Raw genomic sequence first — 15,656 nt, forward strand, 5'->3', positions numbered from 1 at the left:
TTTTTTCAACCTTGATGATCATTTCTCAAGCATCAAACCAGCAGCTTAGAATGAGTAATGATGCTGACAATTCAGCTTTACCATCACAGGAACAAATTAAATTAAAATTAAAGTAAATTGTTACAAACTGAATATTTTTTTAATCAAATAAATGTAGCCTTAAGCTTAATAGCTTAATTTTTTTTACTAAGTCTAAACCTATAACCCTTGCATGGTTTACATAATACATTCCTTTCCATACTAAATGTTTTGTCCTCTAGCCTTTATTACAATTGTCTAAACATTTTTAATAATTTAAACCATTCTGCAAATATTTTATAATATATATAAAATTACATTCTTAAATATATTAGTGTTTGAAAGCCTTTGGCTAAAGTGTAAACTCCAAATTTATGTGGTGCATCTTGGTATTCATCTTATTAAAACACAAAGACAATTGACAAAGCTGTAGACCGTAATCAAAACCTTTAATACATTCTGCAATAAAACTAATTCATCTTAAAAACAAAAAAGAAAGGATGCCTGGAGGAACATTAAAAATAGTGCATTTAAATTATTGTGTGAGGATTGTAGATCTCTGATTTCTGTTCTCAGTTCTGTTCTCAATCAGTCATGTGTCTGTATTGCAGGTGAACATTAACTAAGGCCACATGATTTGAATTTCTATTTACAGCCAATAGTTTTTCAAATCATTGTTTGTTCTGCAATTCAGCAGTAATTTCCAGCATTACACAAGAACGCCTGATCTCGACACATGCAGCAAGTTTCCAACGACCCATCGCAAAGGTTTAAAACTAGTGATTTCCCAAAATGACAAAACCACCAGCTAACCTCAGAGAACAGAATTTAAACATTAATTGTGTAACCGAATATTAGCTTATTAGTTACATCAGTAGTTGTAGAAAGTATAAAACTTGTCAATAAGACACATCTCCATTTTGGGGAACGCTGACTGTTTGAACAAAGTCACGTCATGCAACCTCAAACGTAAAATCACATGCGTTAAACACACCATTCTTCACGTAAGATATTGTTTTCCCAATGAGGTTTCAAATCAAACCTCTGAACACTTCTGAAAGCTGATTTTAACCAAATCGGTTATCGCCAAACTCCCATTAATTAAGATTTCATGCATGATCTTTAAAATACAACCTTGAACGTTAAAAATGAGAATCATCCCTGTTCAGTCCACATCACAACATCTCTCGCAAGTCTTATTGATCATGGTCACACAAACCTGCCATCATAAAATCGAAAATGTTTCCTGTTGCTCCTGATCTAGAGTCCAGTCAACTTCAATGAACATTTCGACATGCCACCTCATGTTTTCGTTCTCTCATATTCTTCTTAAATGTGCTTCAGTAGAGGAAAAGCCAGAAAGTATCCCAAGACGGATCCCATGATAACCCCCAGGAAGATCCACACGTTGTAGGACATGACGCAGAGCATTAGCATGTAGCCTAGCGTCACCTGCAGGATGTGTATAGCAGTCTGGAGGCAGTGCAGAAGCCAGCTAAAGACAGAAAGAGATCAAATGACATTTGTTGAGGGCAGAAATTCAATAAGCTACAATGCTAGAGCCATACATGATCAACTCTAGCTAATGTTGATATGATTGAGATCATAACAGTTCTTGGAAAACACTTTACCGGTCGTGTGTTATTAGTCTCTTGTGAGCATTACCTCTTCTTAGCAGCGGTGGCGGTGTCTGCGGTAGTGGCCGTATTCTCGGTGGCAGCTAATGAGATCTCAGAGGGGCTGCTGGTCAGAGAAGAGCTTCCCTCTTGACACTTCATAACGGGGGCGAAACAGGATGGTTCAGGTGAGAATGACACCGGAGCAGATGGTTGTGGAATGAAGGATTGCTTCTGTTCTCCAACAGTGATCTTCCACACTTTCAGAAGCTCGTAGATCACGGTGAGCAGTAGAACTACAAAGACCGACAGCACCATTCCTGTTCACAGAGAAATCAAGGAGACATTTAGGCTTTTCACACTTTAAATTGCTAACCCAACTTTTAAAATGAAAGTAAAACAATGCCAGGATCAAAATGTTCATATAAAATATAAACCCTGCAGGTTTATATAGCTAAAATTAGTGGTTAAAGGTATTAAACAATATTCAGCAAATAACATTCAGATATTTTTTTTACATTTAAATGAAAATAAGAGCCAATTATTTAGATTTAATCAAATTGTTATATGATGCTTTTTTGCATCTAGCTGATAAAGGAAAGTAAGATTGTCTGGAGGGACATAATCTGTCATTCTGCAAATGTATGCACATGTTCAGACTTGTTCGTAAAACCCCATGTACCTGCAGGCCCACGTACATCCCAGAAATTAAACAACAGCGTGACGCTGCTGGAACCTTCAAAGTGCATCTGCAAAACACAGAACACAAGAACATAATAAGCAGGCTTGTAATAAGTGACATGTTTCCATTGAGGGTTGACTGTTAACCCATCCCATGGGAAGAGTGTATATACAGAAGTTAATGACACTTCCATTACCTTGTCAAAACAGGTAATACAATCCTACCAGTCTATGATGTTCAATCCTGGACGTCTGATTAAATACGATCATCCAAATTGAAAGAATCCAATGCCATCAAGCTTTGCTTTTTGCTTGAATTGCTTAAATAGTATGTCAACTGCTGTCAGAAGACACAATACCTCAATTCTAGATAAGAATCAGAATGGAATGATAGCTGACATTTTGGTCTTGGCTTTTCACAGTACTTCTGCAGGTGTTTATGTAAAAAAAAAAAAAAGTCATAAAAGGGTGGAAGAGGAAGCCTTGCCATTTACTCGTGACTGTCACATTACGCTAAACAGCACCTTAAAGACTGCCTGACACATTAAAACTTGTACTAACAAGTGTTCTACAGGAACTACAGAGGGAAGAAAAGTATACAAGGAGGTCCCGGTTACGCTCCAGAACAACATTTCATGACTTGCTATAATCATGTGTAAATCTGCTGTCCTGTCTTCAGACGCTAAATTTAAGAATTCCATCCAATCTATTCCAAGCACTGTGAAATGCTGTGGCCTGGTCAACTTGAGTGGACAAAATAGGTCAACAGAATCATTTTAGACAATTTTACTAAAGTGTACTACTTTTATTCTTGCAACACAAAAGGATATGTGATAGAATAACAGTTAGTAGTCACCTTCCCTTTTATTTTAAGGAATAAAAGTAACTGCTGAATAAGGCTGTTAGTTTCCAATATAGAGGTTTGGACCAACAGGAGGATAAATGTAATTTCCATGTTTTGAAAGAACTTTCCTTTTAAATAACTATTAATATAACACGCCACTGATGTATTAAAATGAAATCTGCATGTCCATGTATGTAGTAAGAAACAGAAACAATTTTACTTTGTAAATATACAGTCTTAGAATACAAATGCATTTAGTTAACGTTATATGTAAATGACAGCATAAAAATGCAAGAACAATAAAAGTAAAAAGGTTATTAACTAAACAAGTCCAAACGTTATTTTGAAGTGCACTGCTAAACTACCTATAATTTACATGCATGAAATCAATAAACTTACATACATGTAGATAGAGTCGAACTTACATTCATGATGAAGCCGCGCGCGGTCCACTAAAGATGAGTTCAGGGAAATTTAACACCGGTAACACGACTCGGTTGCGGCACAAATACAACTTTTATTACCACCTGCACCTCAACAGCCAAATTCGCCACATTTTAATGTCCCCTTACAGCCCAACAGCTGAGAAGATCTCAGCCCAAACAAAAGAGAGTGGCAGTACGTCACGAGGCTTTATTTATCCAACGAAAAGGATTCTGGGAGTTGTAGTCCTCTCGATGCGATGCGGAAATGACCAAAAACTAGATTAGAACTACATACCAATCTGAATTACTTTATAAATGCAATTTATCGGGCAAGAAGACGGAGTTCACAAATATAGAGGGTTTGCATATTTACATTAAAGATACAAAAAAATAAAAGCTAAATAATATAATACAAATTTTGTACAAAATATCTATTTGTTTATTTTGTACAATTTTACATACAATTTTAGTATAATACAATAATACTAAATTAATAAAGCAATAAATAAATACTGCTTTAATGAGCGCTGTGCCCATAGACAGTAAAAGAAAGGCTGTGCCCGACGGCTCTTGGTGATGATATCATCAGCTAGCGCCCGGATGAGATCAGTCGGCTAAACCAAACTCCGTCCGCGAAATGAGGGGCTAAATCTAGGTGGGATGGAGTTTGTTAAGAACTGGACGCAGTCAGTTCGACGGGATATATGTCCAGAAATTTCAAGAGGGACTAATGAGATCAACATTTGTACATCCTTGGGCAAGTTTGCTAGTTAGCCTTCGGTAGCTCGACAAGTTCAGTCAGTGTTGTAAATAAAGAAACTGTCTGACGCTTATATCCCAAGTACATATTCACTTGTTTTCAGTTTTTCTGGACATTGTTAAATACGACCAGTACGGTAGGACAATTAAATCAACTAATGTCAACGAACTGCACAGGAAGAGATAAGAAGTGATTAAACATTGATAGGCCTGTTGTTACATAAAGTGTTAGTTATATTGTAAGGGGACTTAAAAAAAGCAGGTTTCGAAAACCATACCTATTTAAATGGGGGGAAACTGGATCAGGAGAGAAAAACATCGTTGTGGTGGATTTGTCATGGCTGTGGTAGCTGTGATCTTGTCTTACATTCTGATTGGAGTCACTGGTCAAGATGGACAGACAATGACTGCAGAAGAAAAGTCCAGAATCAGGTGAGTTAACTGCAGTGGCTAGACTAACATTTCTGTTGCCTTATACTCAAACTGTGACTTACAGATGCCCAGAGGATGATGACAGTCTGTAATGCTTTATGTAATGGTAAACATTATCCTCGTACTTTAATTCCATGTTATTTTGGTTTTGTCTGACACTGATTTTATTAGTACACCAATTATGTGTTCTTGGATTGTAATTCTATACATGACCTCATTGTTTCAGTGGTTGTGTCTTGTACTGTTTGTAATGGGAGAAGATCGCTTCAGAACACAAAGATGCTGATGGAAAGGATTACTCAATTTAACTGATTCAGCCTAATGTCATGCTAATTCCTGTTTTAAACCGCTGAGGTGTGGTTCGTCTTCAACCAAGATGAAATACCGTTTTCGTAGCATCAGGGTGTTGACATACAGTAGCAGACATTGGGTCTTTGGGTTCACCATATACATATATCTACATTTATGTTTTTTGGGGTCTATAAGATTTTTTTTCTTTTTCTTTTTTTTAATGTTTTTTAAAGGAGTTTCTTTAAGGGTGCATTTTTTTTTTTAAATAAAAAATTCAGTAAAACGTCAATATTGTAAAAAAATAACAACATCAAGTGTGTGTTTTCTGTTTCAGTGTTTTAACCAGTCTTCAGCATCACGTGATCCTTTAGAAATCATTTTAATATGCTGATTTGCTGTTCAAGGAACATTTCTTATCATTATTTCTTATTATTATTAATGTTGATAACAATTGTGCTGCTTAATATTTTTTGTGAAACATTTTTTATTTATTTATTTTTATTATTATTATTATTATTATTATTATTATTTTATTCTTCTGTAATTAGAAAGTACCAAAGAACCACATTTATTTGAAATATTAATTTTTAAATGTCAAACTGTGGGGGGAAATTAACCCAAATTTTGAACTTCATATGCACATATGTTCATAAACACATCACACAAAACAGCAGTGAGATAAATTGATTTATTTAATATTTTTTTGTAGGGACCAAATCCTAGAGATGTTTGATCATGCCTATAACAGTTACATGGTGAGTAAATACCTATGCTTCAGAATTGCTTTGAATTAGTTCACTAATTAAAAAAAAATAAAAATTGCATTTATTGGACCTAAATAACTAACATCAAAGTAACTCTTGTACCATAGTTATTGTACTTGGAATTGTGAGAATGAACATGCCTGTTATTAATCTGCTATCATTTGAGATGCATCTTTTCTTCTCCTATCCTCTTTCAGGACTATGCTTACCCAGCAGATGAGTTGATGCCCCTCAGCTGTAGAGGAAGGGTGAGAGGGCTGGAACCCAATCGAGGGGACATCGATGACTCTTTGGGAAAGTGAGTCAGGCTCATAAAACCTTTACCATTATTATTAAAACCTTTGCTGCACATGACCCTTGTAATGACATGCTAGTTAGATTCTGGAAATATGACTAATAATCAGTTTGCTATACTTCCTTTCAAAGATTAATAAAAACATTGATGGGACATCTGAAAAGTCTTGGGTCAGCTTTTCAATAAAGATGTTCTGTGTTGAATCTTCGGGATATTAAAGGCAACCTCTCTTTCTCTCTTCACAGGTTCTCTTTAACATTAATAGACACTTTAGATACTCTTGTGGTGAGTTAAGTCTTTAATATAAAACTTTAGTATTAACTTGATCCAAAACACTAGTGATTTTTAAGCAGCCAGACATGTTAAGCAAGCTTATTCATATCAATACAAATAATAAATGCCTCTAAACTGTTGTTTTGTGTGTTTTGAGCAGCTGTTAAACAAACTGGATGAATTTGAGGAGGCTGTGAAGAAGACCGTGCAAGACGTCAGATTCGATAATGACATAGTCGTCTCTGTCTTTGAGACCAATATCCGTGTGCTGGGGTACGGATCATGATGTTTCTCTAGCTTTGGATGCGTTTATCTCGTGTTAAAAGACTGTACATTTTGGTCAACTGGTCATCTAATTAGGTTTAGAGGCTTTATTCTCTCAAGTTCATTGTTCTTATTGACTTCCTCTATGAAATGCATTGTTGATTAAACTTCTCCCTGTTCTTCCAGTGGTTTGTTGGGTGCACATGTCATGGCAGATGTTCTAAAGCAGCGTGGAGAGAGGATGCAATGGTACAGAGATGAACTGCTGCACATGGCTAAAGAGCTGGGCTACCGCCTCCTGCCTGCCTTTAACACCACCAGTGGCCTTCCTTATCCTCGGGTAACTCCAACAGTGTTAATTTGAATATTTCAAACTCTCCTTCTATTCTATTCACAAAGTGCTAATTCACCACTGGCAAGAAAGTGAGTTGATTCATTTTGCCGAAAACTTCAACACACATAATGCACTTTTGATTTTGCGCTGCCTGTCCCTCAGTCCACCTGTCCATTAGTGGAAATTAAAAAAATGCAGAAGTATGATTTGTAGTTTTAACAAGTACACCGTGTTCATTTACATATACTACTGACATTGTATCGATACAGCTTACATCACAGTCAATTAGCATTTTTATGCTAATTCAAATGTTGTTATTCATATTTAAATCATTTTCGTTTTTCTCTCCAGGTAAATTTGCGCTATGGAGTCGTCAACCCCCTTTCTCGTACAGGAACGGAGTCAGACACTTGCACTGCTTGCGCAGGCACCATGATTCTGGAGTTTGCAGCTCTCAGCCAACTGTCCGGGGACCCAATTTTTGAGGTAAATATCCAGGATGTTTTCTGACTAATAACCTATTTTAAGACTCCGACAATGAGAAATGTGTTCTAGGAAGTTATTCAACATGTATCCTATGTAGGAACATGCTAGGAAAGCTATGGATGTCCTCTGGGAGAAGAGGCAAAGAGGAAGTGACCTTGTCGGCACTGTGATCAACATCCACAACGGAGACTGGGTTCGCAGAGGTGAGGCTTTGCACTGGTGCTTCGATGTCATTTACACAGTAAAAACTTTCCCACACAGCTATTTTACCACATCTAATCCGACTTTGACTCTTACAGAGACTATATTAATATATGTTTCTCATTACAGATAGTGGTGTTGGTGCTGGAATTGACTCGTATTATGAATACTTGATGAAAGCTTATATTCTTCTTGGGGACAAGGTGTACCTTGACAGATTCAACACAGTAAGGGCTCTTTATTCTCCAGAAATAATCAAGCCTCTATTAGTCAAACGGAGCTTGTTTTGCATCTATTATCTGCACATGTGACTTTGTCTATTGTAACAGCACTACAGTGCCATTATGAAGTACATCAGCCAGCCTCCTCTGCTGCTCAACGTCCACATGCACAACCCCACCGTAAACGTGCGAAGCTGGATGGATTCCTTGCTCGCCTTCTTCCCTGGACTACAGGTTCACCTCTTCATCCACGTCGCCTCAAAAAATAGAATGTGAATTTAGATCAGTTTAAGTTGGAGTCAGGATCCAAAATTAATTTTGATTGAGGAAAAAATGGACATTGTTGGCCAGTTAGGTGCTAAGTTCTTTAAAATTACATCATTGTTGTTAAAAACCTAATGCTATATGAATGGTATAACGAGAATAGAAGTCACAATTTAAGGTTCTTCTGTGATATATTTAAATATACAAACATTAAGAAAACAAGAAGCTCATTGATTGTCAAATGACTTTCAAAGCTAGGACTTTGTTTAGCTAGGAAGCCAAATGTTGTTTCATTTTGTAGTATGAAGTATGAAACCATTGGCTGGCAGGACAAAGTTACATTTGAATTCAAGATTAGATTCTACTCACTTTAAAATAAAAGAAAAGAAAAAAAAGACACAAGCAGCTGTTTTTAAAATCAAATGTTCAATTTGAAATTCAAAATGAGTAATGAAATATACCATAATGTCTTTCAGGTGCTGAGAGGAGACTTGAAACCTGCTATTGAGACGCATGAGATGCTGTACCAAGTGACTAAACGGCACAATTTCCTCCCTGAGGTGATTAATGGATGACTACATTGACCCAAGTCAAATTAAACCTAAACACCCTCAATCTGCAGAGAACACTGCCTAATATTACAGTATTTTCAATACTAATCCTCCATATAAATTGACTACCAAATGATGTTGTCCAACAGGCCTTTACCTCTGAGTTCAGAGTTCACTGGGGCCAGCACCCGTTGAGACCAGAGTTTGCTGAAAGCACATATTTCCTTTACAAAGTAGGTATACCACCTGATACAGCCGAATATGAACGCCTCCTAGCAACCAGCAGCACAGTGTGAACAGTGCTTAAGGTCATCATTTTGTCTGTCCTCATTGTTTTTAAATAACATTTTCCGCCTCATTTCTAGGCAACAGGTGATCCTTACTACTTGAAAGTAGGCCAGTCTATAGTGGAGAAGCTGAACACTCACGCCCGGGTCCCCTGTGGCTTCGCCGCCGTACAGGATGTGAGGACAGGAACACATGAGGACAGGTGAGAGTCCTGTTCGTAATTCTTCCATATTGTTTGCATCATTGTATATCTAGATTAATTTTGAAAGGCAGCACTAGTAAAATCATTTTTATGTTTATGTTTGTTCGTTTTAAGGATGGATTCCTTCTTCCTAGCTGAGATGTTTAAGTACCTCTACCTGCTCTTCTCAGAGAAGAGCCAGTTGCCTATAAACATTGATGATTATATTTTCACTACTGAGGCTCATTTGCTTCCAGTATCTCTGTCTACGATCCAACCCTCCTGTCATACCAACAACACGGTAAGAGTTGACCTTATTCTCCCTCCGGAGTTATTTTCTGTCTACGACTGAATGTTTCTCAGACTTTGGTTTTGAAAGATTTAAATCCCCACAATGTGATCATCTCTGCAGCTGCAACTTGTGGTGTTTATTTTTTTGTCTGTAATTGTCTAAAATAGCGATGTTTCTATCCAAAATTGGAACATTACATAAAACATTTGCGAATAAAACTGTTTCAGACGGTCTCATGATCACTGTGTATCTTTCAGGAACCTCAAGCTCATGAAGACGATTTATTTTCCTACTCTTGCCCTAGTGCTCAAACCCTGTTCCCTAACAACCCCACCTTTGCCAAGACTATCAGAGACGGTTATAAATACCTCACTGGTTTGGGAAGAACGCAGCAGCCCTCATCTGTCAGGTGGGTCACATGTTACAGGTTTATCATGGAGCAGCATGTATAAGAGAAAAAGACCTAACTTCCTCTTTTTTTTTTTTTTCTCTCAACACAGGGGGATTGAACTGCCTCTTCATGACACAGGCCTGGAGCCAGTTGAGTTTCTGAAAAGCATTGGCATCTCTTTGACGCCCCTTACTGAGCTGGTCTCCGCCAGCCTAAGCTCAGCTTCTCCGGTGAATCAGCGAGAACGATTCCTTTCATTGGACCAATCAGTGTTATTTTACTATTATTTATATACCGTATTTTTCAGACTATAAGTCACACAAGTATAAGTCGCATCAGCCAAAAATCCGTCATGATGAGGAAAAAAAGTCGCACTGGACTATAAGTCGCATTTATTTAGAACCAAGAACCAAGAGAAAACATTACCGTCTCCAGCCGGGAGAGGGCGCTCTATGTTTTCAGTGTAGGCTGCAGGAGCACCGAGCAGCATAGAGCGCCCTCTGATGGCTGTAGACGGTAATGTTTTCTCTTAGTTCATTTCTCTCGGTTCAAGTCAAATTAATTTTGATAAATAATCGCAGCTGACTATATGTCGCAAGACCAGCCAAACTATGAAAAAAAAAAGTGCGATTTAATAGTCTGGAAGATACGCTACTGTTTTTATACTTATACAATATTTATATGTCCAGAATAACAATTTATTTTACAGTGTCCTTTTTACTCATTTCATCTACCTAATTATTATTTTTTTAATAATAGTTTCAAGTGACACTGGGACCACCCGTTGAATACCTGTGATTTATTTCTTCTTTCATCTGTCTCTTTCTCCACAGGACTCTCAGAAGGGTGTGTACAAGTTAAAGCTAGTTGCTGAGGTGAGCCAAACACCGGAGCATGAGGAAGTGGTGCCACTAATTGTGCAGCTCATTTCCCCTCCGTTTTTGGGTCGAACTGTCCTCACGGCTGGTCCAGCAAAGTTTGGAATGGATCTTACCAAACAAGAGCATGGGGTGAGCAACTGTATGGAATCTGCTTGTGCTGGGTATGCCGTACATTTACCACATTTAATTATTGTCTCTTCTGTGTCTTTCTCTAAGGTGAAAGGCAGTATTGTGAAGAGTGTTCCATATACAGCATGTGGCCCGATTGAAAACGCAGTAGAGATGCAGGGACACATAGCTCTGGCATTGAGAGGAGACTGCATGTTCGCTGTCAAAGCTCGGCGCCTGCAGGAAGCAGGAGCCACCGGAGTCATCTTCGTTGGTGAGATCTAGTTTAGCATTACTTGCAGACTAGGCATATGATTTCTTCCTAACCAACTTAAAAACTGGATCCTTCTTTTTTCAATGTTCTCGTAGATCACAGAGAGGGCAGCAGCAGTGCTGAGACTCCATTGTTCCAGATGGTTGGAGACGGAGAACCTACAGATGACATCACAGTTCCCCTGGTGTTCCTCTTCAGTAAAGAGGGAGCTACACTTAGTGCCGCTCTGCAAGAACATCACAATGTGGATGTCCTTCTGCTGCCCAAAGAGAAACAACTAGGAAAAGGTAACTGACTTGACCTATATTAGATATATATATTAGATTATAGCATTTGCACAATTTATAGATTAAACATGCCTGACCATTTTTGAGATGGTCTCCAATTTTGAGTTTCTTCAGTATATATATATATTTTTTTCTTTCCTTTTAGAAAAACCTGAGAAGTTAAATATTAAGTTCCGTATAGCAAAGGACGAGTTTGCGGAGGGTGAGATTGAAAGCACTACCATCCAGCTGGTGCTGGAGCAAAGCGAGAAAGACACTGAGGCTGCATCGTTGACGGGTGAAAACCAGGAGACCTGCAGCTCTCTGCAGAAAGAGCCTGAGAGCAGCCCCTGACTGCGGGATCAGCGGTGACCACGGTCCCCTTCACAGAACACAGGGCTGTTGCTCCCTGTCACCAATCTCAGATCAGAAAATGCGGATTGTGCTAATGAATATGTTTCTGCTAAGCCTGGACTGTTCCACCTGAGCTGTACTGTCAGTCTTCCCCTGGTTAAGATGGTCTTATCTTGCACAGTTGGAATTATATTGATCTGAACAGTGTGAGAGCTCCTGTCTCGCTGATATTATGGTAGTTGCAATACATTCTTCTCAATTGTCTACAATTGAAAAGAAGTCGGTTTTGGGTATTAAAGAGGTGTACAAGAATCTCTCACACCACTTTATGTGGATTAGACTTTATTTAAATGTTTTTCTTTGTCTTTTTCTTTCGGATCAACGGTTTTCAGTCCTGTGCATTTTTTTTTTTTTTAATTATTCATCCTTAAAGTGTAAGTGGCTTGAAGTCTACATGACATCTTTAACACAGGGCTCCTATGACCAAACCCCCAAAAAACAGTGTTTAAATGAGGGAGAATGGACCAGTAAAACACAGTTTAACATGTTTTCGATACATAAACATCAGGGAAATCAATGATCTATGACTTGAACATGTATGCATGTGTATGTGGAACGCATGGATGGTGGCCTTTATCATTATGTCAAAGACTCTGTGCATTTCATAATGTGCCTATACTAAATCTGTGCATTTGTGTATGTGTGTGCATATTTGCAGCCAATGCATTCATCCTGCTTTCAAGCAGTGACTGACCAAGGGATGATTTTGAGAGAGTTGCCCTTTCCTTTACCAAAAACATGCAACTGTAATGAAAGCCCGGGATGCAGGCAGATCATATAGTGATATTTACATGTTTTTGTGCAATAAATAAATCATTTGTGCTGTCAGGGGGATGATCACTATTAGTTATACATACATGTAAATTAATTTAGCAATTTTTGACAGCCTCCATTGTCCCACGTACAACTTCAGCATCACACTAGAGGTGCTGCTTACACTAGATTTGTCACTTTCGACATATCATCTGAGAATATTTCAGATGCCTCAATGTTATTAGTCTAGCTTCTAGTGTCACACAGCCATAATGTAGCTCAGAGATGAATACAATCTGTCACTTTATAGCATGCTGTTGAATGATTATATCAGCCCCAAACCTTTCCATTTCAAGTCTTAATTACGATGTACACCTTGTATTGTGTCGCTGATGGCTGTTTTCAAACGGATGTCAACCTGTGTACCTCTTGTTTCACAAAGGGCTTATGACTGATTTACTTCAATATGTGGGCATAATACAGATGGGATTATATTTATTTCTTAAGATATTTTCTATACATTAATTTGAGATGAATCTGAAGAATTTCTTGAGGGCCAAAGTGATGTGATATTCTGTTTCTGTAACAGAACAAGATTTTCATAGCATCTTTTTGATAGCTGTTTTGTATTGACTGACTTGCCATTAAAATCAAGTTTATGACCCTAAATTGTCTATTTTGCTGTGATGTAATTTTTTTTTTTTTTTTGATTATAGATATAACTAATATCTAATCTAATATATATATATTAGAGATTAACACACATACATAAATTATAACAAAGTAGCATGAACAGGATTTTAATCAAACATTTAATGTATTTTCCCTGGTGTCTTCGAATAGATTTTTTACGCTGAGGTGACGTATTCAGTTACTGTGGCGTCATACATAATTTAGAAGCACACATTGTCTTGGTTGTAGTTTATCTGAAGATTCATATTTTTAAGATTTTGTCTTTGTAAGTCTTACAAAGTATCCGTATACAGCTTTTACTCAATCACACAAACCGCATCAGAACATTTTGCTTTTTTAAGAAACAGTCGGAAGTTCAGGTTAGTGTCTCTTCCTGATTTATTTATTTTTGATTTATTTATTATTAACTTTTAAACTGGATATTTAACACTTAGTTCGATTAGAAATATATCAAAATCTAACGTTATTTATCTATGATTCTATGATATACGTTTTTTGATAACTGTCCCATCGAAATCGTGTCTTCTTGCAAACGAGTCCATCTATCGACTCATGCACATCAGCTCATACTCCATATCAAATATTTTTTTTCAAATTGTACTTTCAAAGGAATGATTTGCTACGGAGTTGGTATCAGAATTCCTGGTAAGTTTTTTTTTTTTTCTTCCTGTTTTTTAAGGACAGTATGTTAAAATTTTAACTTGTTGCTTTTTTTTGTTGGTTTAGCTTACAAAAGGCCTGATGTGGAGAGAAGAGCTTGCAAGGAAAAGGCAAGAAAGTGTAAAAAAAAAAAAAAAAAAAAAGGAAAGAAATCATGCCCCTCTCCAAGTCAGAGGATAATAAATTGTGTAAATATAGTTCTAATGCTGTTAGGCTGAAAGTTGAACTTAATATATAATTACTGAAATAGACGATTACATTTATATCGTTGATATAAATAAACATGTTTAGAGTGAATCCTCATGAAGTAATCATTGTGCTTTTGCAGTTGACACTCCCAGAAACTGTCAACAGAGGGCCACAGGCCTCCACTGCGCGACCTTCTTTCCTGAGTCTGCATCAAGTCAGAGGTGATGGGATCCACATATCTTATAACACATATATCTATAACATTCAATTTTAACATCACTCTGTTAGATGTCACTGCGTAATCTTACATGCCTCCTTAAAATTTAGAGTTGCACTTGGTGCAAACAAACAGGCAATTAACTTCCTTTTTTGTCTTGAATCCATTATGTTTTGTAGTGGCTCTTCCTTTTTTGGCCAAATTCCGACCATCCAGACATCTAACATCTTGTCCAAGCAAAACAGAGGTATCTTGAAACACTTGTAGGTCCCACTTTGGTGGTAAAAATCTTTATTGGTTTATCAGTGAAAGTTACAGTGTTTGACACCTGTTTGTCTAGCATTGAATTTGTTTCTGGCGTCATGCTTTTGCAGTTGACACTACCAAAACTCACCATAGAAAGCCCTGTAGAAAAATCACAGACCTCCTATGTGCATCCTACCTGTCCTTCTGTCCCAGGACCGGATCCATCCACAGGTAAGCAAGCGGCACAAATCTCCTTACATGCTGAATGTTTCAGCACTACAACATTTAGTTTTAACCTCACTGAGATATCAGAATACAGACACCTTGTAAGTTTTCCTGTCTCTATTGTCTTGAATCTCTTTGGTTCGCAGTGGCTCGTCCTCTGTATAAATTCCCGCCATCCAGACCGCGCACCTTAAACCCAAGCAATTTGAAGAGGTCTCTCAGATCTGATGTATCTACTTCTTAAAACACTTGCATGTCTCACTATTAGTGTTACATTTGATTTCACCTGAGTCTCAAAGGTTGTGGATCTCTGAAAACGATGGTGATCAAAATAAATAAATAAAAATCTTTACAGCATTTAATACCTGTTTATTATTTCTGTCAGTACTCAGGTAAGGACATTGAGCCATTTGATGGCCCTGGATACCACAGATTGTGAGCAAGAATATGATGCATAATAAACAATGCAGAAAAAATTTCTTTGTACCTGTACATTCAATTCGTTCATTCATGTCATCAAGAGGCAATGCATGATGGAAAAATGAACAATTTGCATGTGGAAACTTTAGCCACTAGGTGCCTCTATCAGTAAGCATGAATTAAAAAAAACATGAAAACATGATTTCTAAATTTCCTTTTTATAAGTTCATTTTCCTACTCCTAATTTATTTCTAATGTTATAGTCTAATACAGTAAATTGCTAAAAAAAATTATGCCTCGGGTTTTATATTATATGTAATACTTTATATTTCACTAACTAAAGTTTAAGGACACAAAGCCCAAATTGATTTTAAAAAATGTGTTCTTTCTAGCAGTGGCTTTGATTAAAACAGAAAGTTTGCATTTCTCTCCTGATTCA

The 15,656-nt window shown here is 37.2% G+C and overlaps 2 protein-coding genes and 1 long non-coding RNA gene across 3 annotated transcripts; 2 read left to right on the plus strand and 1 right to left on the minus strand.

Annotated features, from left to right (window-relative positions):
• Window positions 1-448: 448 nt before the first annotated feature.
• Window positions 449-3,773, minus strand: LOC113064125 (probable low affinity copper uptake protein 2). Its single transcript, XM_026234711.1, has 4 exons — window positions 3,585-3,773; window positions 2,317-2,383; window positions 1,684-1,954; window positions 449-1,513 (listed from the first exon to the last, which is right to left on the minus strand). The coding sequence occupies exons 1-4, from the start codon at window positions 3,588-3,590 to the stop codon at window positions 1,348-1,350; spliced, it is 510 nt and encodes a 169-aa protein (XP_026090496.1). The 5' UTR covers window positions 3,591-3,773; the 3' UTR covers window positions 449-1,347.
• Window positions 3,774-4,180: 407 nt separating this feature from the next.
• Window positions 4,181-13,236, plus strand: LOC113064126 (ER degradation-enhancing alpha-mannosidase-like protein 3). The gene is made up of 20 exons (XM_026234712.1): window positions 4,181-4,775; window positions 5,776-5,821; window positions 6,028-6,128; window positions 6,371-6,410; window positions 6,559-6,671; window positions 6,849-7,002; window positions 7,348-7,482; window positions 7,580-7,685; window positions 7,813-7,910; window positions 8,013-8,138; window positions 8,645-8,728; window positions 8,869-8,952; window positions 9,085-9,209; window positions 9,324-9,489; window positions 9,738-9,889; window positions 9,981-10,101; window positions 10,705-10,881; window positions 10,969-11,134; window positions 11,230-11,421; window positions 11,567-13,236. The coding sequence occupies exons 1-20, from the start codon at window positions 4,630-4,632 to the stop codon at window positions 11,752-11,754; spliced, it is 2,520 nt and encodes an 839-aa protein (XP_026090497.1). The 5' UTR covers window positions 4,181-4,629; the 3' UTR covers window positions 11,755-13,236.
• A 1,010-nt stretch (window positions 13,237-14,246) lies between these two features.
• Window positions 14,247-15,172, plus strand: LOC113063735 (uncharacterized). Its single transcript, XR_003278729.1, has 4 exons — window positions 14,247-14,330; window positions 14,506-14,573; window positions 14,701-14,803; window positions 14,944-15,172. It is a non-coding gene; the product is annotated as an uncharacterized LOC113063735 (long non-coding RNA).
• The last annotated feature ends 484 nt before the right edge of the window (window positions 15,173-15,656 follow it).

Source organism: Carassius auratus, chromosome 46, assembly GCF_003368295.1.
Source record: "Carassius auratus strain Wakin chromosome 46, ASM336829v1, whole genome shotgun sequence".
Taxonomy (NCBI): domain Eukaryota; kingdom Metazoa; phylum Chordata; class Actinopteri; order Cypriniformes; family Cyprinidae; genus Carassius; species Carassius auratus.

Coding starts and splice junctions, on each gene's coding strand:
- LOC113064126 (XM_026234712.1), top strand. CDS start 4,630: ATGGGGGGAAACTGGATCAGGAGAGAAAAACATCGTTGTGGTGGATTT. Junction 6,411..6,558: donor ACACTTTAGATACTCTTGTG/GTGAGTTAAGTC, acceptor TGTTTTGAGCAG/CTGTTAAACAAACTGGATGA. Junction 8,953..9,084: donor GCACATATTTCCTTTACAAA/GTAGGTATACCA, acceptor CCTCATTTCTAG/GCAACAGGTGATCCTTACTA.
- LOC113064125 (XM_026234711.1), bottom strand. Junction 1,955..2,316: donor GGATGTACGTGGGCCTGCAG/GTACATGGGGTT, acceptor CTCTGTGAACAG/GAATGGTGCTGTCGGTCTTT. Junction 1,514..1,683: donor GCCACCGCTGCTAAGAAGAG/GTAATGCTCACA, acceptor TTCTGTCTTTAG/CTGGCTTCTGCACTGCCTCC.